A 27,599-nucleotide genomic window follows, 5' to 3' on the forward strand; every position below is an offset into this window, starting at 1 on the left:
ACCAAGAATGAGAGAATTTAGAAATCTTTATGTCAGTAAAATAACGGGCCTTGGTTCAGATTTGTGGACTGTTCACAACAATGTATTGCAGATTACAAACAGTACTCTCAAGTCTATTTTGATATCCAATATTTCTGCACTCTATTGCAACAAAGCACATATTTTGGAGGCATAGGGAAAAGAGGGCACCAAATCTTTTCATTGCCTGTTCACTTCTGTACTTCCACAAAAGTCGTCAAAACGGAAAAACAAAGTAAGTCCAATTAATCAAGTCTTCAAGGTCTTCATAAACATATATAGTCTCTCTTGCTACAAACTGCTTGATGTGCACATTTACAAGTCTTTACTAAAACAAAAATGTATTTGAGCAGAAATGAATGAAATCTTGAAGATTTCCAGTATTTTTCACATTGTAACTGCGCACATCAAATAAACCTCTGGCATAAAGATAATAACATTTTGTAAAAAATGTAAGAACCATTTTCATCATGAGTACAACAAGTCGAATGTCAGAAATTGGTAGGAGACTCAAGTGATCTTCGTAGCAGAAGAAAAACAAATAAACTGCATCCAAGAAGCTTCCTCCAGTTCGTCTTTCCCTTTGGTCGCTGCTCTGGTTGGCATTTTGCGTGAAATAACAGCACATTGTATGGTTCCATGTCTTTGTTCACGAGGTGGGGGGCAGGCGAAAACAAGCATCCCCTGAGTCCTCTGACTCCACTTCAAGTGAATGTCAATTTACAGCCCCCGTAAAGTCATGTTTGGGGTGACAGGGATGTGCAGGGATCTCAGTCACACCCCAGAGGTAAAAACAAACACATTTATTATGAACAGGTCTCTTTGTCACCCACGGGTGCTGCTGCTTCTCTCGCCCAGTAGCCAGTATGTCCTCACCTTTCCTTTACCCTTTAGGACAATAAGTGAGGGTACAAGGGTCAGATTAATGTAGCATGTTTACATTAAGCAAGCACAAGTTACATATAACACAAGCATTACCTTCATCTCCACATCCCCCCTCAGTTCTAGCTCAAAGCAATTCAACTCCTCCAGGACATTTCTCGTGGCCGTAGAAACGTGGATCTTAAGAGCTGGAATACAGAAAGATGAGTTTGGCTAGTATAGCTGCAGGAGCCTGGAGATTACACTGATACACTTTAAGTGGCTAGAAATCACCAGAGGATACATGCCATGTTCTGTTAGGACTACCAAAACTCTAAGTATGATGGAACAAAGCCAGATAATGCTACAAGTGCATTGTCTACAGACACAACTGATATGAATACTACACAGCAAGCATGCTGACAACATGAAGACTGTAAGTATGTTGGAAGTCAGACAGTGCTCGGCCAAGAACCCATACAAACACAACCAGAACATCTAAGATTGTAAGCACTCTCATAGCACAAGGATTGAGAGCATTCTGCAAAAGAGCCAGTAAAATCCATAGTCAAAACCAGTACCATTAGCACGCCACCTATCTAGAGGGACAGTCAGGTATAGCTTGCACTGTACACAGATATAGATCTGGATACCTCAACTGATACCCAGAATAGCTACATACACTAAGTGATACTGCTAAAGATACCCAGGAGAGTGACACTCGCCATCTGGGGATACTCATGGCAATCAAATACAACATTTGGCACCTCTACAGATACCTAGGAAAGCCACACACCACATGGCACCTCTAGAGACAAGCTTTATGTGACACCTGTAGAGATACCTGTAACCGCCAAATACATCATGTGACAGATAAACGTAGCCAAAATGAACACATGGCAGCTCAAGATACCGCCCGTATTGGGCCTGTCTAGAGATATGCAGCTATTTACCTTCTCCGTTAGATTCCATGCGCGATGCTGTATTCACTGTGTCTCCAAACAGGCAATATCGAGGCATTTTTAGTCCCACTACCCCGGCACAGACAGGACCTAGCAGAAAGAAGAGTCTTTAGTGAGTCTGTGAGCATCCATGGTGACAAAGAAAATAAGCCTGCCTCATGCAATCTACAGCGGTCTATGAGAATGAGCAATGCATTTGTTTAACAGGTAAAACAAAGTACAGTGACTTATCCTTTCCAGCCTTAACCTGGAAGGTAGACTGCAAGATCTTCAGTATGAAAATGTCATAGAAAACAATGTCATCATTGTGACAACACCTTAAAAACGTGAGAGCTTTCCCATTTAAGGAGCACTCTCCACCCTCTCACCTGTGTGAAGTCCAATGCGAAGTCGAAGCTGCTGGTCAGGCCTGTGACGGATTTTGAAGGTTTTCACAGCATCTAGGAGAGCAAGGGACATGCGTGCAATCTCACGAGCATGGAGCTTACCATTACGAACCGGGAGACCAGACACCACCATATATGCATCGCCTATAGTTTCCACCTTGGGGAGTGGAGGAGAAAGAACGAGACTCGAGATAAAGCAGGAAGAGAGAGATTAGAAACATAGAGTGTATATATAGTAATTCTAGAATAAGCCACCTTTAATAATAATTGTTATTAATAATAGTGATAACAATAATGATAATTTACAATCACGTAATATCACAAATTAAAATAGCAATCTGGGTACCAAAAACACTAATAAGCTGATGTAGTGGTTAGGGTGCTGCTAGACTGCAGATGCTGTTCCCTGGTTATTGGTCAAAACATCTGAGAATTTTACCTAAACTTTGGTCTCGAGGCTGGTATTGTTGACGAAGAAGTTCCACTTCATCAGTTTCATCCATATGGTAATGCTACTCATCGCCTAAGTGAGTCAACAGACATTCTCAACTAATGAATGGGATTAAAATAAGGATCACATTGATTTTGGTCAAGCAGAAGTGGAACTTCCACATTAGCAATTACATGTTTGAAAATGCTTTAACCAAGAACCAAGGGAAAGCACACACAGCCTAATGGCTCCAAAACTACTACACTGACATGTACCAAATATGGTGCTCAGAATGCTCCTCTAAGAAATAGAGCAAATGGGAGAAGAGTCCCAAGGTGGTGAAATGTGACTCACCTTGTACACATCAAAGTTGTCTATTATTGCATCAAAGCAGGTGTAGAGATCATTCAATAAAGTTACTACCTATAAAATGGAAAAATTACAAAATATAAAATTAATTAATGAATAAAATCTAATATATTATATTAATACACACACACACACAAAACAATTAAAGTGCACTCACTGGACGTATTTACTTATTTTCAATTGCTTGCAGTAACGCCTTTATTTATCCACGGCATTAATAAACGCAGTAGACTACTGTGCTTTTTACTGCCGTGGATAAATAAAGGCAGGACTGCAAGTAATTGCAAATAAGTCCAGCGAGTGCACTTTTATTTTTTTATTTTGTATCTGACAGAAGTTGCACCGTGGCCAACAATATACTGAGACGTCGAGTGCAGAGTCCTTCTCGATTGTATATATATCATTTTTATTTATTCATAAAAAAATGTAAACTAACACATTTGTTGCCATTACATAAACACAGCACAATGTGCTATATTATTCACACATGCAGTTTATCACAGACTGCACATTGAATCCTGTATCTCACTAAAGAACGATGAACAGTACAGTGTGTGACAGACCCAACACTGAGCCCAGCACCTCTCCATAGACCCAACAAAGACACATTATCTTCATAACACATTCACATTGGACACAATAGCGCTCCACAGGTATTGCACATAATGTGGTATGATTCAAATGATGAGGATACAAGATGTGATAGCTAATTAGTTTTACCTGCATCGGGGTGCTCTCTGCAGACAATGCTGTGAACCCCACAATGTCGCTGAAATAAATGGTGACACTGTCAAAGGCTTCTGCCTGAACTGTTTCTCCTCTCTTCAGCTGCTCAGCCACGGAGCTGTGGGTCAGGGAGAGACAGCAAATTCATACATTAACCGGGTGGAGAGGGAAAGAAACGGGGGGATTGTAAGATGCAGAAAGCCAAAACAAATCAAAGGTCAAAGAGTTTAGGGTGGTGGAGGAGAGAGAGCAGGTATGGGATCACAATAAAGGATCATGAATGGCATGAACTTAAAGCCTCAAAGAACAGGAGAGAGATCACACAGTGTAGGGTGGGAGAAGAGAAAGGTCTCACAGTATGGCGTGGGGAAAATGAAAGGTCTCACAAAATGGGGGGGTGAAGGAGGGAGATCACACAATATGGCGTGGTGAAAGAGAGACATCACACATTATTGGGTGCAGAAAAAGTTCTTGATGTACGGAGCAGGGAAATGTCTCACAGTTTGGGGTAGTGGAAATAAAACAGAGCGAATGTCTCACAAATCAGTGTGGCGGGAGAGATATTTTGTGAGAAAGAGTAAAATGCAATAAATCTCTCGCAATGCAAGGTTTCTATAGAGTGATCACATGGCATGTGATAAAGGGAGGTTTCAGATCACAACAGCACAAAAGAATTCTCATAGTACAGGGTGATGGGAGATTTAACCATATGGGTAGTAGGAAATGTGTCTAGCATGAAAGATGTGTTACAGTACAAGGTGGTGGAAGAGAGGTATCACATAAAATGGTATTGTTAGAGATAGGTCTGGCAATAGAGAGGATAGCAGTGGACTTAAAACAGACCAGAGCTGCTCACACTCACTGTGGCAGAATCTGGTAGAGTAGTGCTTCTGCTTTACGCTTTTCCTCCAGGTAGGCCTGTGTCCGCTCCTCCACCAGCTCCTCTAGGTTATTAGCATATTGCTCCATCCGAGTGAGCAAGTTGTCCAGGATATTAGAGCTGCTCTCCCTGGGTGAGAAGTTAAACACATGGAGAGTGTGTAGGAAGGGGGACGAACAAAAGGAGAACACGGAACAGGAACAAATTGAGATTGAGGAAAAAAATAACAAAGACTACCTGTTGAATTTCCGTAGCAGTACTTTAATCTGGTGGAAGTCTGGCCTCTCTAATGGATCTTCAGCCCAGCAACGTTGCATGAGAAGTCCCAGCTCCTGAATATGACAATACATGTTGGTGGAGGGCCTGAAATTGGGCTTCTCCCGGCTCCGCACTCGCTCAATTACCTCTGGCCACAAGAAAGTAATGTAAAAAAGTTGAAAGTAGAACATCAAACAGAATGCTCACACAAAGAGGAGCGCAACACACTCTTTATAGAGAGAGAAGGTATGAACACGTTACAGATATGTCAAGAATTGATGGAAAGACATAAAAGGATAGTGAATCTTCCAGTGAAGGATGGCCACGCAGGATCCCTACCTTTAGGACTATAGTCTGAACCATCTATGTAGAAGACACCGTTCCGTAGGGCAATCTCTTGCAGTATAATACCAAAACTATATACATCTCCTTTCTGGGTACCTTGTGGGGGAGGATTTTCCATGCGGAGCAGTTCAGGAGAAGTCCAAAGCTTCTCTGAAAAAAGAGAAAATATTGTGGAGTATTTGAGGGAGCATAAACATTGCCTTGCACTTTGATTGCAGCCTCCTCCCATGGTTCCTCTCTCAAAAACACCATTTTACCTTTTATTCCCACACTCAAAGCATCCACAATTCCTCTAATCACATGCACACATGCCAATGTTGGCACTCACTGGCATAATAAGCATGGGTATCCTCTGAATCCAGAGCGCAGCGGAAACTCGCCAGGCCATAATCCGTTATCTTTAGGACAAAGCGACCATCTACCACACAGTTGGAGGACTTGAGGTTTCCATGAGATACAATGACACTATTATGGAGAAAAAGCATCCCCTGGAGAGAGATTTAACAGTGGGTGAGATACTGGGTTAGGAGGAAACAGAAGAGTGTGAAAGGATACAGAAAGTATTATAGAGAAGTACTTGGGATGAGAGAGAACAATGAACGAGTCAATTAATGAAAAGAGCAAAGTAAGGAACAAAAAAGGAGTGGAAATGAGGAAAGGGCAACCAGGGAAAGTGCAGAGCTTGGCAAAAGCTGCAGCCTAACAAAAGTGCCATCATTTCCCACAATTTTCTTTACGATTATAAATGGGATTATTTACATACAAAAATACTGTTGAGAGACACAAGATTTCAATCAAGGAGGAAAAGGAAAAACTATTTGTCAGATGGGAGGAGAGGTCTATATCAAGTTGTAAAGAGGAATGGTAGTGGAGAAGGAGAGAAACTAAAATGGATAATGAAAACAAAGGTGAAGTGTGGAGGGACAGGAGGACTTGTAATAAGAGAAGAGTCACCCAGTTAGATCTCCACCTATGGCAATCTTACTGGTGGGTTATCAGTGACTACAAATACTACAGGGGGGAAGTCCCATAATAGGAGGTAGGACTTTCCTTAAAAATGGTGTAGCCTGTGAGAAATTCTGTAGATGAGGATGTGGGAATAAATAGTAGAGTGAAGGGAACATGATGGGTGTATTTGTTAATTAAAGACGAGATGTGTTGAGGAGTGTACAGTACATTATTAGCACCTCTAACTGTGGCTCTAATACGGCTGTTCCCAAGAACTTGGGACACGGTAGATAATTACCTTAACAATGTCATTTGTTAAAGAGTATCTGAACATCCAGTCCAATGTGATGCTTTCATTCTCCAGGATATCCTGCAAACACCAAAAACACACGTGATGAGATAAAACATGTCTTCTCTGTCCATGATATAGAGAACTTTTACAAATACTATAACATTATTTGGGTGTCAGTGGCAATATATATTTAAATTGTCTTAAGAGACAACGCAGTAACAATAAAAGTTACTAGTTGTAAATAATCATGAATTTAAGCTTACAACGAGATAGATGGCCATGCTTTTTGTGGATCTTACCTGTAGGCTACCCCTGGGGCAGTACTCAATGAGAATGCAGATGTTTGGTGGGTCAATGCAGCACCCCACAAAGTGGGTAAGATGTTCATTTTGCACATCCCTCATCTATAATACAAATGTGGTTGAAAGACATGAATTTCTAGTGTTAAAAAGTGAACAACAGGATAAACAGCCCTAATAGGAGGAGCCACTACTTTACATTCACTAGTGGTAAACACTGTAATTATGTTATTGGAGGTAGTTACAGAGAAGAAAGTAGTGGGATAGAGAGATAGCAGGATAGAATTAAAGAGGAGGAGATTTCGGGAATGGAGTTATATAGAGAGGTAACAGGGATTGAGCTACAAAGGGAGAGGTAGCGGGGGTGGAGCTACAGAGAGAGAGGTAGCAGAAATTAAGTTAAAAAAGAAAACGTAGCAAAAACAGAAGCGGTATTGGGGTTTGAATCACAAAGGGAGCGTTAGAAACAATTGAGTTAGCAGGAGACGTAGGGGATGGATTTACAGAACAAGAGGTAGCAGGTCTGGTGTTACAGAGATAAAAAAAGTAGTGAGGATGAAATTACAGAGGGAGAGGTAGCAGGATAGAATAACAAAGGGGAGATTATTGCTGCAATGGAGTTCTAGAGGGAACGGAAGTGGGGATTGAGTTACAGAAGGAGAGGTAGTGGGGATCGAATCACAGAGGGAGAGTTAGCAGTGCTCGAATTAGCGTTAAACTTAGGGGAAGGATTTACAGAGAGAGTGGTAGCAGAGTTACAGAGAGAGAATAGTGGGGATGGGTTGTGTAAAAAGTGATAGTGGGGATAAAGTAACTTAGGGAAGGGTGATGGGGACAGAGGGAGAGGTAGTGCTCTATAGTTACAGAGTGAGAGATAGCCTATATGGAATTACAAAGTATGTAGAAACAGGGGTGAAGTTGAAGAAGGAGGGTTAGGGGAGCTATAATGATAGATGTTGTGGTAGTAGGGATAGAGTTACAAGGGGAGAGATAGACGTTACAGAGCAAGAGATAGTGGGGATGGAATTAAAGAGGATACATCTGGAGTTACACAAAGGGCTATAGCAGGGGTGAATTACACAGCGGGGTATCAAGGAGAGGTACAGAGAGGAAGAAGTAACAGAGATCGAGTAATAGAGGTAGTGGGCTGGAAGTACAAACTGAGAGGTAGTGGCACTAGAGTTACAGAGGGAGTGCTAGAAGCGCTAGCATTACAGGACAGAGGCAGATATGTCAGAGTTACAGAGGGAGAGATAGCAGTTCTGGAAATATAGAATGAGAGATAGCCAGGTAACAGGTTACTGATGGAAGAGGAGAGACAGATTGAGTGATAAAGAGATGGTGAGGGTGGGATGGATAGATATAGTAGAAGCAGGGTAGGATGGGCAGAGAGCGAGACACAGGGTGAAAGGAAGAGTCAATGAGAAAGGAGGAGGAGGTTTTCTCTCCCAAGTGTCTGAACATCTAAAACATTACTGAAATGTCAGGGTCAGTTCTGATTAATATTGGAACAGAGCAAATAACATTATCTGTTTGAAGAACAGCGGAGATGGAAAGAGAGAGATTCCTAAGGATAAGAGAGACACTGACATGAGGCTGAGAGACAGAGGGGGAAAGGGGCCAATACAAAGAGAAATTGAGCAAGAAAGAAAACAAAGCAATTATCACCCCCAAAAAAGAGAGAAACTTGCATATTTTGTAATAGTAAACAATGTGTGCCAAACATTTAACGCAGATCACGTAAATAGCAATTACTAGAGCAGGACTCTCCAGCTGCTCTGGAATTATTACTCCCATGATCCTCAGGCAACATTCCGCTAGGTTAGTGTTGGCTCAGCATCACGGGAGTTGAAGGTCTGCAACTGTACGTGCCAATTTTTGCTATCTTCAAGTAAAGCATCTATAAAACCCAGTCTATATTTTTGTGTTGACATTATACAAAGCAGTTAAATAGTCAATGAAATGAAATGCCTCTAGTGTTTTGAGAACTTCCCAGCAAGCACTTGGCCTCGTTTTGCCGACCAGCAGCTCATTTTGTGCATTTGTTATTTTGTTATGATGGTTTGCAAAACTTAGAAGGTAGGGGGAGAGGCTGCGGCATGAGTTCTCCCTGGCATAAGGAGATCCATAGCAGATAAAATGAAATATCAGTAAAAAGGATATTTAACTCGAGTGAACTTTTAAAAGAATGAAATGTGCAAAAAAAAAAAAAAAGCTTAGCTTTTTTTTTGTACAGATTAATATAAAGCAATGTTAAACTATAGGGTGGAGTAGCAGTCCCCAAGAGTGGAGTGTGTGCACGCGTGTAAGGGGTCAGCGTGAAGCCTCCCACTCAGGTTAAGTGGAGGGGAGCATGGTCAATAAAACAGGCTGTTTATGGGATTTATGATGGGTCAGCAGCTTTTCCTGGAAGTGTTAGCCAAGGATGTGTCTGAAAGAGATGGCTCCCAGATGAACACAGAAGGAGGATCGTGCAAGAAATGGGTCATCATTGGGCTATTCAGTGCATGGGAATGTGGGGGCCAAGATCACCGAATGGTCAGCAGGAGGGGTCCAAAAATTGCTTACATGTTTCAGCTCGAACAGAACTTCCCGAGTTAGTTCTATGCGCTTGCGGTTTATATATTTAATAGCAACGATATTGCCCTGTATGGAAAGGAAAATGAGAGCGTTATTAGCAAGGTTAGAAAATCATTGACAATCACAGGAGAGGACTACGGGAGACAGGTGGAGGGTCATATCACTAATAGGAACAGATAAGATAACACTTTTAGGAGCAGTATTTTGGTCATTTTTTAAGAAGAAAAGAAGAAAGCCAGACAAAACCAATGACTCAATAACACATCAGGGCAGTGCCATACAATAGTTATAAGACCGCATTGATTGTAACAGGTCAATGTTCATGTGTGGCATATCATAGTGAAGGAGGTTTGGTTACCTTGTAATAGGCCGTCTTGGCATAAATCTGAAATTGACCCTCAGTTGTGAGAAGTGATCCATAATTGGAACCTCGCTGGAGTAAAAAAAAAAGAAGAAAAAAAAAAAAAGGAAATAGTGGGAATACAAGATATAAAAAAACACTTTCCTGTAAAAACGTGCGTATGACACAGTTTGTGGACATTTCATTTCTAGCAATCTACGCACAAGTGAGAGTTGCAAAGGGTGGTAAGAAAGCAGATAAGATCATTTTTTGGCTATGAGTGTGCATTGTGGAATTTGAGAAGACCTTGTGATGATGATGATGATGAATATACTAATAAACCTGTTATGAAATGTTTTGGAAGGCAGGGTGTTTAAGAAGAGGGATATGAGTTGAAAGACAACAGTGGGAGAAGATTAAAAGATTGAAGACTATCAAATAATGTTATGAAATCAAACAATAATCAAACAACGCCAGAAAATAGTGACTTCTTTGCATAGAGCACCAATTGACTATAAATTGACTAAATCCCAATCCTAGCATAACATGTGTGGTGCAACATTAAGTCATAGGCATTTATTTCAGGATTAAAAGTTTGTCTCTGGGTGTATCCATACCTTCCCTTAGTCCCTAAATACACAATGTTGATTTATTAATTAACATGGTAGGATAATACTGTATATGTAATGATAGCACACAGCTGTATATCCCTCAGCTAATACTATCAACTATCTAAGTGGAGAGTACGAAGGCTTGCAGTATGTAACATAAAAAACGATTTTTTTTTTAACACATTCTAGATTCAATTTCTTTGTCAGTACGTAATGTGTTAGGACCATGGTAAAACATGTAACAATTCCAGCACCAAGAGACCCAATAATTCCTGAAAAGTCTTCAAAGGGTGTCTCTACCAGAATGGTTTGGCAGGGGATCTGTTGGGTAATAATCACTCTACTCAGTAATGTCAATTCATCCTCTGTGAATGTAAGATAATGTCACATGAAGCTGCGGCACAGCGTTTTTGTAATTTTTCACACACAGGAGGACATGAGACCAGCGTAATCAAAGATTCAGATGATTTAGTGGGAGCCATTCCAGCTATTATCTTCCACAAATATCCTGTGGATCTTAGTGCTACAAGTACTGAATCAGCAGGATCAAGTAGACTTCATAACACTCCGGGATATCCATCCGGTACATACTGGAGATAGGGTTAGATATCCAAGAGATGCAGGGGTCTGGATCTTCCTCTGAAATGGTCGGACACATTGCCATTAGTTTGGGTCTAATATGTCCTTCTTCAGAGACATTTCCTTCCTCCGCAGCTGGAATGGCAATTTTTTGCCCTCTGATACCTTACTCCCAGCAAAAGTATTTGCCAGCTTCAAGCTCAGTTACCAAACAAACTGTTAATGACAATCCCAAAACACAGAGGTTGGCAAATATCTAAAACCTAAAACGTTTGGCTAGAGAGCACTCAGGTGGAGCCAGAAAATGGGTTACAAAAAAGCATTTATTAGGGGATAGTGGAAGCACAACATAGGACCACAACAGCTGAAAAATATATGACACATACACATAATAAGCTTGGTAGTGCATATAACAAGCAGCTTTATTCAATCTAAATAAGAACTACTGAGTCTTGTCTCTGCAGACAATCCTCCGCACTTAAATATTAAGATCACTTTGATCCAGACAGGTCTCCAACATTCACCTAAGGAACTGGTCCTTTCTACCCCCTCTCCATACCCTGTGTTTTCCTTGACCAAGTACCCCTTTCCAGCAGGTCTCCCATCTGCTGCAACTGCTTGCTCATCAAAGTAAGCCTGTACTAAATTAGGACTGCAGACATTGCTGGTGCTATATCATAATTGGTTAAAAGTAAGCCAGTGAATGCAGAGAGTTGGACAAAGATTTATTGTCACAGTCGGGTCCTCTGAAGACTCAGACTTTAATGCAAAGATCCCAAGCTATGACAAGAAGTAAGACGTATGGGTGGACTGCCCTTGGACACGGGGTGCGGTTTGTGTTGCTCTGATGAGGTTACCAGTGATAGGGTGAGTTTGCTTCCTGCCCTGCGCAAGTTCTTCTCCATGTTACTGGTCTGAATGTCTTCCCACCGGATTTTCCACAGCTCAGAGGCCAGCTCCTTCTCCAGACGTAGCTTCCTGCAGGAACAGTTTATGAATACATAAACACACACACAAACATATATGTATATACCTATTTTATATATTTATTATATACCCGTTAGACACATACATATATGATTTATACTTTAACACACAGAGCATGGTGGCCCACCTGCATATTATTTAAGTCTGGTTTGAGGTCACTCGTTAACTACGGTTTTATAAATGCATTATGGTGTTAACTAACTAAACTCTGTCTATATTTATTATTATATCTTTGTTAAATTGACAGTAAGGGTCTAGATCTTGGCAGTACAGTGCACGACTCAGAACACTTTCTCCTATAATCCTCTTTTTTCCCCTCTTGGTTTTGACAGCTGACGTTAAACTGTGATCCCATGCAATTACTGGCTCAGCTTGCCGCTTGCATTGAAACAAGGTGAATAGGGCCTGTGAGCACCTAACGAGTATTCCTGTGATTCAGAATCCCTACCGCCCCCTTCTCCCCTTCCATTCTGAGAGTTCCATTTTATGCAACAGCTCAAAGGCCGAGAAACGGAGCAGAAAGAATAATGGACAAAAAGCTCAACCTGCAATTTGCAAGAGGAGCCTGGCAGGATTTACCTGTATATAAAGATGGAGGAGATGGTGATCACAAGCAGTATAAAACACATAACGATGGAAGTTATTTCCAGTATAGAGAAGCTGGCTGTGAGAAAACAATAAAGTGCACAAAAGTTATGGATCCAAGAATTATCAATGACCTAACTCAAACTGTAATTATATGGCTTCCACCCATTACAACACCCCTACAAAGAACAGTCGCAACAATACCCACTGCATGATATTACAGCATAACATCACCCCTACAACAAACTGACTGCACAATATGCCATCGCAACCACCACCCCACACCAAAACTAGCTGCAAAATACACAGTGCCAACAACGTATTAAACTCCCCTACCCACACTGACTGTACAACACTCCGTTACAACAATCCTACCAATAGTGATTGTACCTCACCCCTACTGATATTGACTATAATACACCCCATTACAGCATCCCTACCAACACTGACTGTACAACACTCCGTTACAACAACCCTACCAATAGTGATTATACCTCACCCCTACTGATATTGACTATAAAACACCCCATTACACTATCTCTACCAGCACTTACTGTACAACACTCCGTTACAACAACCCTACCAATAGTGATTGTACCTCACCCCTACTGATATTGACTATAATACACCCCATTACACTATCTCTACCAGCACTCACTGTACAACACTCAGTTACAACAACCCTACCAATAGTAATTATACCTCACCCCTACTGATATTGACTATAATACACCCCATTGCAGCATCTCTACCAACACTTACTGTACAACACTCCGTTACAACAACCCTACCAGTAGTGATTGTACCTCACGTCTACTGATATTGACTATAATACACCCCATTACAGCATCCGTACCAACAATGACTGTACAACACACTATACAACATTCCATCAATACGGAAAGTTCAACTCATCATCATAAAATACTCACCAATAGCAACTGTACAAACCCTCATTACAACACACCCACCAATACTATCTGTACAATACCCCATTACAACACTCCAACAGTACTGAATGTACAGTTTCCCATGATGACCTGTACAACACATCCAATAAAACCAGTATTACAAGCTCCCATCATAACTACAACAACCAATATTGACTGTATAACATCTTATCACAAAACACCCACCAATACTTACTGTATAACAGACACCAATAATAATTGCAAAGCTTCCCATTGTATCAACCCCATCAATATTGACTGTACAACTCCTCATCACAACATGCATACCAATAGGAACTGTATAACATCTCCTTACATGCTCACCTACCTTTCATACATTCTGGGTAATTGTTATCAAAGCCACAAGGTGGAACATCTCTTGGGATCTTGTTCCCTGGCCAATGGATCTCCCGCTTGGGGGCTATGGTCCGCAATGTCCCATTGTAATTCAATACAATCTGCGGCAGAGGGAAACAGTTAATCACTGGAGTATGTGGCATGATCTCTTACCTTATCTGATGGCAAAACCAGTCTGTTCTCACCTGGAACTCCCCGCTGCGTTCAGACATATCCCACAAGGAATAGTCATTTTCACGGTCCCCATTGGCATCCATCTTCATGAACCCTGACACTCCTGTGACAAACATTATACAAATTAACAGCTTATCTAAAAAGCTACCTAGTAGGAGGATATAACAGTAGATGGTGACTTGAAAACAACTTCTCGAACGTCAGACAGGGATAAGTCTCTGGACACACAGAGAGTTCCACTATAGTCAGTTAAAATGACTTTTCTTGATATAAAGTTAGGGGGCCTTTTGCAAAAATAAACAAAAAGTCTCAAGTCTACTTCACAATCAAACATGTAGAATAAAGTCAGGCCTTGTATTAGTATACTTTAACCTCACAATATGTACCCATAGATGGAGAGTTTGCAGCAGTCTGTATGGATTGATACCGCACAATATTATGTGCCAGATCTATAAGCAGTATGATCCTAGCTAGATTGTGAGCTCTGCAGGTTAGTGAGCTGTACATTCCAGTAAGGAAGCCACTTATTACAGTAACACGTGTCTGTGTAACCTCACACATGAGCTTCAGAGGTTTTTTATTAATGTGTGTCGTCCGTTTCAGAACAAACATTCCTCCCAGCCCCGGCATTCCATATTTCTAATTAACAAGCTGCCCTCATCAACCAGGAGTCACTAGGATAGGCTGCCACGTGGGGGGAAAGAACTCTGCTTGGGTGACCCCTATCTTACAAGCAAACCTCCTGATTCAACAGACAGTGGGTGGAAGGACAGAAGGAGCACCGCGGGAAGAGAGAAAGGGTAGACGAGATAGCAAAATACTGAGTGGACCACAATTGGGAGACAACATGGGGGACACGCTGTTACAGGAAAAGATTAAGAAATAAAATAAGAGGGAGAATTAAATAAGGGAAATGTGGAGAAAGTGAAATTGTGGAAACAAAAGATATGATTTATGGGCACATAGCAGAAATGGGTAAGATCGGGGGATTATTGAAAAGGCTAATCATTAAAATAGAAAGCATGCAAGGCAACAGTAGTATAGTGCAAGATGGAGAGAGGAAATTAATCATATAGAGGATGGATACAAAAAGAGGTGACAGGAGGGAACAGAGTGTACAGAAAACTGGATGGAAAAGAGGGAAGGAGCATTATAGGGGGATGAAGGGATGGTCAAGAAGAGGGGTCAGATGAATGAAGCTATATACTTCTGACCAACCAACAGAAATGCAGCACAGAAAAATAGGAGTACAGTAGGGGGAAAGATAAAGTGATGGCACAGAAGGATGAGGGGTGAAGGGAGATGGTAAATGCGATGGAAGGACAGAGCTGGAAGATGAGTGATTGAAATGAACAGTGAGTACAGAAGGAGATGGAAGAGTTCAGTGGGAAGAAAAACAACACAAGTACTTAAAGGGACACTATAGTCACTAAAACAACTGTAGCTTAATGAAGCAGTTTTTGTGTATAGATCATGCCTCTGCAGTCTCACTGCTTAATTCTCTGCCATTTAGGAGTTTAATTGTTTATGCAGCCCTAACCAACCTCTATACTTTGCACAGCCTTCCTAAACACTTCCTGTAAAAAGTCATCTAATGTTTACACTTCCTTTATTGCAAATTTTGTTTAACTGAGAAATTCTAATCTCCTGCTCTGTTAATAGCGTACTAAACTCTGCAGGAGCCTCCTGTATGCAATTACAGTTCAATTTACAGAGCAGGAGATAAAAAGTTACATCTGAATGAAAATGAGGCTGAATTCGGAGAGTTATGCTGAGGAATCATACTTGGTGTCAGCAGTGGGATACTACGAAGATGCATCACTGACGTGTTAAATGTTCTACTGCACAATAACACTTAACAATTATGTTAAGAAAGTGACATTGCCTGAACTGATGTAACACCATTAATGGAAATCTCTTTGACAGCATCACCGGGGAAATGTGAGTTCGGATCTTTAAAGTATGCCGAATCAGAGTGTAGTGTTAATGGTGGAATCACATAAAGCTGCATCAGTGGGAGACTAAGTGGCATTTTGTCAAGTAGAACATTTGTAATGATGCTTAACAAAGAACTTTAAACAGTGATGTTTAAATGTGTCTTACCGTAGAATGTTCTGTTCCACATGTGACCGGTGACTGCAGAGGCATTCTTCATGCTGTAGCCCTTAGCTCTGGTCTCATTGACGGCATGAGCATAGAGCATGACACCGTCATGGAATGCGGCTGCTATAGTATTCATCTGTCAACACACATGTAGTTAAGCTATATAGTGACACATAATGGTTGTGCTCACATGATAAGCACATGCTTTCATCTTAGGCCATACGGTACATCCTTTGCACACATCCAGGGCCATACATACATACATATACAGTGCACTAAACAAATACACAGAAACATAAAATAAACATAACCCTAAACATAACCCTACACATGGATAATATCTTGCAGATAATTAACTGTCTATTGGGACACAGTGGTGCAACTATCAAGATCTACGATATGTTATAAGCTTGTGAGAAGATCAGGCTCAGATTGCTAAACTATATCTTGATAAAGAATAGTCGAGGAATTGCTAAGAGATATCAAAGCCTGTGTGCATACTAGATCCCCCGACTCCCCCATCCGTACTCACCAGGGTGTCCTCAGTTGTGTGGTTGAAATGCAGAGCAGCATAATGCTTCAGGTCCACCAGGAATCTTTTATATTCAGGATTTTGTGGCTCTCTATAAGTGATAATCATCACTACCTGACCGGGAGACAACATTAGTGAGCAGGCATGCATACTTTGTACTGAATTACAGTAGAACAATTTATAGAATCTCCAGTAATTTACATATTCTAACGCGACATGCTCTGACTGCACTGAGAGACCCAGAACCTGTCCCAGTTCCTGCCACTTGTCATTGCTGTGTGACAGCTCACACCTCAGAGGCAATACACAGTGGGAGACGGGTTAGCTGTCACCATCCATGCCATCTCCTAGCTGAGTGAGCCGGAGGAATGAATGAATGGAAGCATGCATGATTTAGTGCAAACTATCTTAGTACAATCTGAGTGGGTTGATGGTTATTCATTAAATTACTCTTGTATCTATCTATCAGAGCGCATTCTCTTACAGATTTACCAGCTTCCTCTATCTAAATCCAACATGTTATCATCATCTGTTATATATATACACCGCCCCTTTAATCTGTGTCTGGTTCTCTGCCCCTATTTTTAACTCTTACTGCATACACACCCCTTTTTAAAACTCTTTTGGTACCCGTTCTCCCATTTATAACCCATCACCTATTTATAACCCTTACAGTACCCCCATCATCTGTTTATAACCATTTCTGTACTCTCTCTACTGTTTATAATTGTTACTGTACCACATCTCCTCTTTGTAACCTTTACTATATATGTCTACTGCTTAAAACCCTTACTGCACCCCCTCTCCTATTTATAATCTTTATTGTATGTCTCCTGTTTATAACCTTTACTATACCTCTTCTCCTGTTTATTACCTTTACTATACCTCCTCTCCAGTTAATAACCTTTTCTATACCTCCTCTCCAGTTAATAACCTTTACTATACCTCCTCTCCTGTTTATAACCTTTACTATATCTCCTCTCCTGTTTATAACCTTTACTATACCTCCTCTCCAGTTAATAACCTTTTCTATACCTCCTCTCCAGTTAATAACCTTTACTATACCTCCTCTCCTGTTTATAACCGTTACTATATCTCCTCTCCAGTTTATAACCTTTTCTATACCTCCTCTCCTGTTTATAACCTTTACTATACCTCCTCTCCTGTTTATAACCTTTTCTATACCTCCTCTCCTGTTTATAACCTTTTCTATACCTCCTCTCCTGTTAATAACCTTTTCTATACCTCCTCTCCAGTTAATAACCTTTACTATACCTCCTCTCCAGTTAATAACCTTTTCTATACCTCCTCTCCAGTTAATAACCTTTACTATACCTCCTCTCCAGTTAATAACCTTTACTATACCTCCTCTCCTGTTTATAACCATTACTATATCTCCTCTCCAGTTAATAACCTTTTCTATACCTCCTCTCCTGTTTATAAACTTTTCTATACCTCCTCTCCAGTTAATAACCTTTTCTATACCTCCTCTCCTGTTTATAACCTTTACTATACCTCCTCTCCAGTTAATAACCTTTACTATACCTCCTCTCCTGTTTATAACCTTTACTATACCTCCTCTCCTGTTTATAACCTTTACTATACCTCCTCTCCTGTTTATAACCTTTACTATACCTCCTCTCCTGTTTATAACCTTTACTATATCTCCTCTCCTGTTTATAACCTTTACTATACCTCCTCTCCTGTTTATAACCATTACTATATCTCCTCTCCTGTTTATAGCCTTTACTATATCTCCTCTCCTGTTTATAACCTTTTCTATACCTCCTCTCCTGTTTATAACCTTTACTATACCTCCTCTCCAGTTAATAACCTTTACTATACCTCCTCTCCTGTTTATAACCTTTACTATACCTCCTCTCCTGTTTATAACCTTTACTATACCTCCTCTCCTGTTTATAACCTTTACTATACCTCCTCTCCTGTTTATAACCTTTACTATATCTCCTCTCCTGTTTATAACCTTTACTATACCTCCTCTCCTGTTTATAACCATTACTATATCTCCTCTCCTGTTTATAGCCTTTACTATATCTCCTCTCCTGTTTATAACCGTTACTATATCTCCTCTCCTGTTTATAACCTTTTCTATACCTCCTCTCCTGTTTATAACCTTTACTATACCTCCTCTCCAGTTAATAACCTTTACTATACCTCCTCTCCTGTTTATAACCATTACTATATCTCCTCTCCAGTTAATAACCTTTTCTATACCTCCTCTCCTGTTTATAAACTTTTCTATACCTCCTCTCCAGTTAATAACCTTTTCTATACCTCCTCTCCTGTTTATAACCTTTACTATACCTCCTCTCCAGTTAATAACCTTTACTATACCTCCTCTCCTGTTTATAACCTTTACTATACCTCCTCTCCTGTTTATAACCTTTACTATACCTCCTCTCCTGTTTATAACCTTTACTATACCTCCTCTCCTGTTTATAACCTTTACTATATCTCCTCTCCTGTTTATAGCCTTTACTATATCTCCTCTCCTGTTTATAACCGTTACTATATCTCCTCTCCTGTTTATAACCTTTTCTATACCTCCTCTCCTGTTTATAACCTTTACTATACCTCCTCTCCAGTTAATAACCTTTACTATACCTCCTCTCCTGTTTATAACCTTTACTATACCTCCTCTCCTGTTTATAACCGTTACTATATCTCCTCTCCTGTTTATAACCTTTTCTATACCTCCTCTCCTGTTTATAACCTTTTCTATACCTCCTCTCCAGTTAATAACCTTTACTATATCTCCTCTTCTGTTTATAACCTTTACTATACCTCCTCTCCTGTTTATAACCTTTTCTATACCTCCTCTCCTGTTTATAACCATTACTATATCTCCTCTCCTGTTTATAGCCTTTACTATATCTCCTCTCCTGTTTATAACCGTTACTATATCTCCTCTCCTGTTTATAACCTTTTCTATACCTCCTCTCCTGTTTATAACCTTTACTATACCTCCTCTCCAGTTAATAACCTTTACTATACCTCCTCTCCTGTTTATAACCATTACTATATCTCCTCTCCTGTTTATAACCTTTACTATACCTCCTCTCCTGTTTATAACCTTTTCTATACCTCCTCTCCAGTTAATAACCTTTACTATATCTCCTCTTCTGTTTATAACCTTTACTATACCTCCTCTCCTGTTTATAACCTTTACTATACCTCCTCTCCTGTTTATAACCATTACTATATCTCCTCTCCTGTTTATAGCCTTTACTATATCTCCTCTCCTGTTTATAACCGTTACTATATCTCCTCTCCTGTTTATAACCTTTTCTATACCTCCTCTCCTGTTTATAACCTTTTCTATACCTCCTCTCCTGTTTATAACCGTTACTATATCTCCTCTTCTGTTTATAACCTTTACTATACCTCCTCTCCTGTTTATAACCTTTACTATACCTCCTCTCCTGTTTATAACCATTACTATATCTCCTCTCCTGTTTATAACCTTTTCTATACCTCCTCTCCTGTTTATAACCTTTACTATACCTCCTCTCCAGTTAATAACCTTTACTATACCTCCTCTCCTGTTTATAACCATTACTATATCTCCTCTCCAGTTTATAACCTTTTCTATACCTCCTCTCCTGTTTATAACCTTTTCTATACCTCCTCTCCTGTTTATAAACTTTTCTATACCTCCTCTCCAGTTAATAACCTTTACTATACCTCCTCTCCTGTTTATAACCGTTACTATATCTCCTCTCCTGTTTATAACCTTTTCTATACCTCCTCTCCTGTTTATAACCTTTACTATACCTCCTCTCCAGTTAATAACCTTTACTATATCTCCTCTTCTGTTTATAACCTTTACTATATCTCCTCTCCTGTTTATAACCTTTACTATATCTCCTCTCCTGTTTATAACCTTTTCTATACCTCCTCTCCAGTTAATAACCTTTACTATATCTCCTCTCCTGTTTATAACCATTTCTATACCTCCTCTCCAGTTAATAACCTTTACTATATCTCCTCTTCCTGTTTATAACCTTTACTATACCTCCTCTCCTGTTTATAACCTTTACTATACCTCCTCTCCAGTTAATAACCTTTACTATACCTCCTCTTGTTTATAACTGTTACTGTATTTATCTCCTGTTTAAAATTACTCACTCCTAGATATATCCCCTTTAGTATCAATCCTCCATTAGCTACATGTCGTATGGTGTTCATCCCTCCTACATTTATATTCCCTATAATATGCCCCTTATGTAAGCTATACCCTCATGATTGTCCAGTTTATGTCATTCTCTCAAGGCTCTCATTCCTCACTTTCTGTATAGCAGGACTGGAAAATCCTTGGGACAGGTATCCACAGCTTCTTTGTCTGCCTCTTTCACTTTTCAAATCATGCTAAACTGGGCAGAAGGTTTCTGCCAGCCGGTACTAAAGCACATCCCGCCTCTCACATTCACCAACTTATTGACTTATTTTATCTTCTGTCAGAGCCAATAAATCACAGAGTGGAAAACACTTGTGGGGCTCCAGGATCCAGCATAAACAAAATACACAGAGATAGGAAAAGACAGACACACTGTATGTTTATTAATGACTTGAACGTCTCATCAGCCAGTCTGAGGAAACAGCAGAATTCTATTAAAAGTTTGGGTTGCCTCTGGAAAAGCAAAGGACCTTTTGGGACAAGAGGAAATGGCCTTTGTGACTTTCCTTACCTTAAAGGCCTCCTTGGCTGTGGCATCATGTGCATCTCCTCTATGCCAGGGTCGACGAGGGTCAGGAAAGCTGGAGCCATGCAGGCTGGCACCAAAGACATCAATGTAAAAGAAGACATATTCACCCGTACACAGACCAGAATTGAAAGCCTGGAGCATGAGCTGTCTGAAGGTGTCAGGGGTGCAGCAAATGTAGATAACTAGAGAATATGAGAGGGTGCAGGGACAGTCAAACAAGGCGACAGATGATGCATTATTCAGAGAAGTTAAAATCCCTATACCCAATAGTCAAAGTTCCTCCCCTCTGCCAAATCTCTAAACACAGAACAATTCCTCTGCCCAGTGACAAAATACAGCTCCACTCCGGTGACCGAACACTGCGCTTCTCACCTTCTATAACAAATGACCAAACATGGCACTGCTTCTCCATCTGGTGAACAAACAAAGCACAGATCCTCTTCAAGATGACCAAACACAGCACAGTTTTACCACTCAGTGACCAAACATGGAAGAGTTCTTCCACTCAGCGATCATGCATGGTACAGCTCCTCCACCTAATGACTTCACATGGCACAGCTCCTCCAACTAATGACTAGACATGGCACAGCTTGTCCCCCTAATGACTACACATGACACAGCTCCTCCAACTAATGACTACACATGGCACAGCTTCTCCAACTAAAGACTAGATATGACATAGCTCCTCCACCTAGTGACTAAACATGGCACAGCTCCTCCACCTAGTGACTAGACATGGCGTAGAACCCCCATATAATGTCTACACATGACACAGCTCCTCCACCTAATGACTAGACATAGCACAGCTCCTTCACCTAGTGGCCGGATATGGCACAGCCCCTCCACACAGGAACCAAATATGGCACGCTTCTTCACCGAGTCACTAAAAACAGCACAATTCCTACACCATGCCACTTAAAAATGGCCCAGCCCCTATATTCAGTGGCCATGCATACCACATCTACTCCACCCAGTGGTTAAAAATGGCACAGTTCCTTCACCCACTGACCTTCAACAATCAAGAGCCATTATTTACCAAGGGCAAACTAGAGCAATTCTGGGGTAATCAACAGGAACATTCTAGTGGTTGCCATTGTGATTGTATCTAATAGAGTTTAAGGTTTTCCTTAATTAATATGACACAAGCTTCTTTCATGCTCTGGCTCAACAGGGCGCAGCTCTTAGAATCATACACATGTCAGCTTTATGTTCATCTGACCAAAGACGTGGAACATTATGGCCTACTAATGAGCATAGAGACAGAAGTAAGCTGCAAACCAATTACAGTTATTGTAGTTTATTTATAAAACATAAAAGTATTTCGTGGTGCGTAACATTTTCATGTACCATTAATATTGTTGATGTTATGTAACATTTGCCCCTGTGTTAATATCATTTAAATGGTTGCGAGCAGCACAACTTCACCGATGTAGGAAGCATGGAGATTCCCCAGACAACCAGCTTCCGACTTCACTGATATATACATCACATTTACATTTAAACACAGCCTTGGTGTGTGTAATGCGATTTTCTGATCACAGAAGACCAATTTCCATAACATTCTATTTTTATAATGGTTATTATTACTGGAATGGGACTTTCCATATGGCTGCATTTTCATACACTGGCTTCTCAGTACTTATGATATAGTTCTATCGGCTGTCACTTGACTGCGTTTAAAAGGAGTGGGAGGCACATAAGCTCACAGTGACGCAAATCTTTTACGAATGGTTACATTAAAGAGACAGGGAACGGATGTGTACATCCTCCCAAACTGGGGTGTTAAATCTGGATAGTAGGGGGTGTGGAGGACTGGTATGGGATTCTCATAGATGAAATGGTTGGGGTGTTTAAAGGATGGCCAACAAGGCAGCCAATCATGACCACTTGTGTTTGAAGTAGTTAGATTGTAAGCTTGTTTAAGCAGAGCCTTCTTTACCCACTGTTCCACCATGTCAATCAAGTTTTGTTAGAATTTAGTATTTGTCTCGTGTCTAGAGTTTGTTTACCTGTTGTTCAGCACTGCGGTATATGCAGGCGTTATATAAATAATTGTAATTATAATTAGAGTATGCTTGTTAAGGCACACACACTGACTTGTGATAGCTTCAGACATCCACAAGCTTATTAACTGAAAATACTCGTACTGTGCTGTTTGTGGACTTTTGTCTCCCCAGAAACCAGAAAACAGTGAATAATATGGAACAGAGGGAATGTCTTTCTAGATTATGGGCATATCTGTAATACTGCTCAATTGTGAGTTTGACAGTGTCCCAAAAGGTAGACAGCTGCCACAATATCATCAGTTAAACTGAAATGTGTCTGTTTAGCTGGCTTCAAACCTTAGAAAGAAAAACTGCTATAAAGATTGGGATTAGGAAATCTAAACTTCATCAGCCTTTATTAAATCTTTAACTTAGTGAATGCTTAGTCTATGTTGCTAAACTCAATTTAAAGCACCAACAGGGTTAAAATAGCTTAAGAATAGAGAAGCGGACGATCTCCCTACTGGCTGATCTGCTGGACAATGCTGCAGCAGTTGGCCTGGGGCTGGCGTAGTGGCCAAACTTGGACTACCGGGACACTGACTTCCTCTGTCACTATGCTAGTCAGCATGGGTATAATGTAACAGTCTATGGCATCAGGGCAGGAGGGACCATAGTTATAAGTAACTACTCCCCTCTATGCTTCCCCCGGGAGTAGTGGTCACGGGCCCTACCACTCATAGAGTACAACTATATTGCAGTAGCCTGTTTTTGTCATGCTTTAGCCTTTTTTTTTTATTCTCATGTATAATTTAGCGTTGCACAAGTTATCAGCAATAACCTTCCAACTACCACATGTCTTGCCACTTTGCCGACATACCAATCGACCTGTAATTATACACCAAAACCAGAGCAATGTTTCAATTTAGCGTTATCGCTCTTAATCAACATACAAATTAGACAGTTACTCATTTATATCTATGTCAATGTCTGCTGATTTTCTATAATATTGTTACTGCTGATATAATCCCACTTTCTTATAAGCATGTTTATAATTCTAAAAACTGTGCCGTTCTCACATCTGTCATAATATTGATTGTTTTCACTGACATATCCAGGCTTGTCCTCGCTGTTGTGGCATTACAAGCCTATTTGTTTTCTTTGCACAAAAAAAAAATAAAGATTTAAAAAAAAAAAAAACTATTTAAAAGTTGATAGAAAAAAGAGACTAATGCTTATTACCTGGCCTTATAGTGTCAGGACTTAACACAAAATAGAGAAGTACAAGATATGCGAAGGTCAGGGAGACAGAATGTAACAAACAATAAGACAAGCCAAAGGTCAGGGAGAATAGAATAAAGAATAATCTTAAATGCGCTTATATAGCCTTAAGTAGGTAGAGTTTGGTCAACTTTTTTTACTGAAGCCAGAATGTGGGTGCGTGTCATCAGTATGATGATGAATAAATGTCCACATCCTAAACCAGGCCTGGGGAGGTGGAGCCATGTGGCCAGCGTCAGAAAGGAAGCCAGAAAAAGGCACAAATGCAGAAGAGGTGGTTGGAAACAGCTCCTGCTGTAAGTTAATAGACCACATAGGGACACACCTCACATGTACATGCTGAGGGGTTTCAGTGACAATATGGACAGGCCAAGTCAAAATGTCAGAAAAAAATTCTTTGCTTACTAATACAGAAGAGGCTACATATGTTCAACTTCCACAGTCTGGGGCCCAATGAGGGGGATATAGATGGTGACGAATGGGGAGACTTTTGGGAGGCTGCAGCCAAGGTGTCTATCTGTGTAACTTCCCAAGAACATATGCACACAACCCCTCTGTACCTGGGAGACCAAGTGCGGAAAAAAGGGAACGTCCCTTTGTCTCCCAGGCCCAGAGAGCCCGCCCGCGGGAAAAGAGCTGGTCTCTTTGTCCCAGTGGGCATCGCAAAGCCCACCAAACTTGCCAGTGCCCCAGGAATGCCCACACATATTGATAAAGTACCATTGTAACAATGGAATACTGTAACAGGGACAAATATATGTTTCTGTAAGGTACACTGGAAATGTAAAGTGGTGGTTTTCTTCTGCCCCTTAAATAAACAACTTTAAAAAAAAACATCATTTCACACCAGTATGAATTTGAAATATATAACATATATTTTAGTAGATTTCAGGGAGAGAATCAATGTGTAGGGCAATTGCCAGGTAATGAGAAAAAGGGCTACTCCGTAGCCTGCCGTCTATGGTTTTTAATAGTAATGACATCTCTGTGAGTCGGAGCATAAGGATGTGGAAAGAGATAGATACAGGTCAATGAAAGAAAGAATAAGAGAGAGGATAGGGGAAGAAAGTAGGAGCAACATTGAGGATGTAGAGGCTGCTGGGTGCAAACTAGGTTGTTTTTGCTAGAGTGGCGGAACTAGATAGGGGGTTATCTCTCTATTGGTGGGGGCCGAGGTTTCTCAACGCTACATAATTGCATATTAAAATCCTGACATTCCCTCTGAGCCTCATGCATTTTCACCTGGTAAAATCTTTCTGTAATAAATGTGTTTTGACAACACATAACCATAAGCGTACAATGAATAACCTAATCTATACAAACCTTGGACAAAACATTTTTACACTGAATACATTTCACATTAGCTTTTCATGATTGGTTCCTTTTATTAATCCATTAAACCCTAGAACAGGAGAGTTCCAGGAGGATGTTCTATCTGTCCGTGTGAGAATTGTTCTCCTAGTTTATACTGTCCCATTAGCTGGGATAAAAACCAAAAACCTCTGTTACATCCCTGTTAGAAAACGTACCCACCACTGAATAACATTATGTGAAGTAAATGTGGAGATAAGTCAGGCAATTAATATTTTTTTCCTTTTCAAAGAAACAGAGGAAGTCTCCTACAAAAACATTTGGTTGACTTTCAAAGCATGCATAACAAGTGTAATTATAGGGATAGCGTCCGCCACAAAGAAAGAGGCCCATCGTTTAGAGACAGAATTAACTCACAAATTGAAGCCGCTGCAGTGCCAACATAAAGTGACACATGAAGAAAAACCTTTTAAGAAAATTATCATGATTAGAGGGATTATCAACAAATTGCTCAAAGAAAATAGTTCTATGAAAAAGCATATCAGCCAGATATTATGGCAGCCAATAAATAGAGAGGATTAAGGACAATGTTTTAACATATACAGTATCTGCCACTAAGAACTTCCCAGTGACCTAAAAATACACTGCAGACGAATTTGCTAAATATTATTTTAATTTATTCAATGGATCAACCCTGAGTGCATAACCTAACACACGTTTGAACGAAACTGTTCTCTCTTTCTTGTCTTATCCAGAGCCACCAAGAATGATTAAATAATCAAGTTATGGGGGCGGGGCCGGGCCGCCGAGCCGAGCGGTCGCAGGGAAGAGCAGCTCATGCAGACCGAGTGATATACACGCTATAACCCGCGATTTATGGGGCACCCAGCGACCAACTACCTTGTATGCGGACTACCGAAGTCGGGGTGAGGCTCGCTCTTGAAGTTCCAGTCCCCCGGAGGCGGGATCCCTGCAGCACCAAGCGGGACCCGACCTGGCGGTGAGTGAGGTGGACGGCCGCCACCTCGCTATCCTGCCCGACGGAGCCGATCAAGCGCACAGCACATCGGCAGGTCCGGCCCTGTTCCCCCCCCACCGGACCGGGGGGGTGATCCCGGTCCAAGCCTTATGACCACACTCGGAGGCACTACTTACCCACCGAGAAGGCCTGAGACCCGCAGTCAAAATGGCGGCGGCCACGTGTGCGAGGCCAGACCGGCAGACCCAGAGGCAGACTACAGACAGGACCCAGCATGGAATACAAAGCTGCAAACCTGTGGTGACATATACCGGACAGCAACATCTAAAACCGGTAACTCACTGACACGCATCACTCTACTCCTGGAGACGGAGCTACCTGTGGGACCACACACCCCTCTTCTGGGCTGGGCGCTCACCGAGAGGATCCCCTCTACAGCCTGCCATATCCCCCGGGGACAGACCGCAACCCGGCGGAAACCCGGGGCCCACGATCCTGTTGATGGGATCAATGGCGCAAGGGCGCGAGCGCCTACGAAGGCCCCAGGCCGAAGGCTGGTGACCCATGGTGCTGGCAATGTCACAACGCCGGGAAATCCTACGACCAAGCAACTGAGGTACCACGGCGCACCCGGCGCGAGATATAACCGAGATGACCGGACACACCGACCACCAAATATAGACCCCCTATAAGCCTACCCATGTTCTGGGCCACACAACCCGGATACCGCCTACAGGAACCTGT

General features: G+C 41.1%; 1 protein-coding gene across 1 annotated transcript in view; it reads right to left on the reverse strand.

The window, feature by feature from the left end:
* Positions 1-11: 11 nt before the first annotated feature.
* NPR1 (natriuretic peptide receptor 1) overlaps positions 12-27,599 on the reverse strand; it is a 65,556-nt gene continuing 37,968 nt past the window's right edge. The window contains exons 2-22 of the mRNA XM_063439987.1: positions 21,282-21,481; positions 16,573-16,686; positions 16,041-16,176; positions 13,949-14,040; positions 13,735-13,864; positions 12,451-12,535; positions 11,742-11,862; positions 9,713-9,787; positions 9,343-9,420; positions 6,775-6,879; positions 6,482-6,553; positions 5,564-5,723; positions 5,230-5,385; positions 4,870-5,038; positions 4,615-4,761; positions 3,747-3,870; positions 3,012-3,080; positions 2,210-2,384; positions 1,833-1,931; positions 997-1,088; positions 12-906 (exon numbers count right to left, since the gene is read on the reverse strand). Coding sequence (XP_063296057.1) covers positions 844-906; positions 997-1,088; positions 1,833-1,931; positions 2,210-2,384; positions 3,012-3,080; positions 3,747-3,870; positions 4,615-4,761; positions 4,870-5,038; positions 5,230-5,385; positions 5,564-5,723; positions 6,482-6,553; positions 6,775-6,879; positions 9,343-9,420; positions 9,713-9,787; positions 11,742-11,862; positions 12,451-12,535; positions 13,735-13,864; positions 13,949-14,040; positions 16,041-16,176; positions 16,573-16,686; positions 21,282-21,481 — 2,462 coding nt within the window. The 3' untranslated portion in view covers positions 12-843. The remainder of the gene's footprint in view (positions 907-996; positions 1,089-1,832; positions 1,932-2,209; positions 2,385-3,011; positions 3,081-3,746; positions 3,871-4,614; positions 4,762-4,869; positions 5,039-5,229; positions 5,386-5,563; positions 5,724-6,481; positions 6,554-6,774; positions 6,880-9,342; positions 9,421-9,712; positions 9,788-11,741; positions 11,863-12,450; positions 12,536-13,734; positions 13,865-13,948; positions 14,041-16,040; positions 16,177-16,572; positions 16,687-21,281; positions 21,482-27,599) is intronic.

This window comes from Pelobates fuscus, chromosome 13, assembly GCF_036172605.1.
Source record: "Pelobates fuscus isolate aPelFus1 chromosome 13, aPelFus1.pri, whole genome shotgun sequence".
Taxonomy (NCBI): Eukaryota; Metazoa; Chordata; class Amphibia; order Anura; family Pelobatidae; genus Pelobates; species Pelobates fuscus.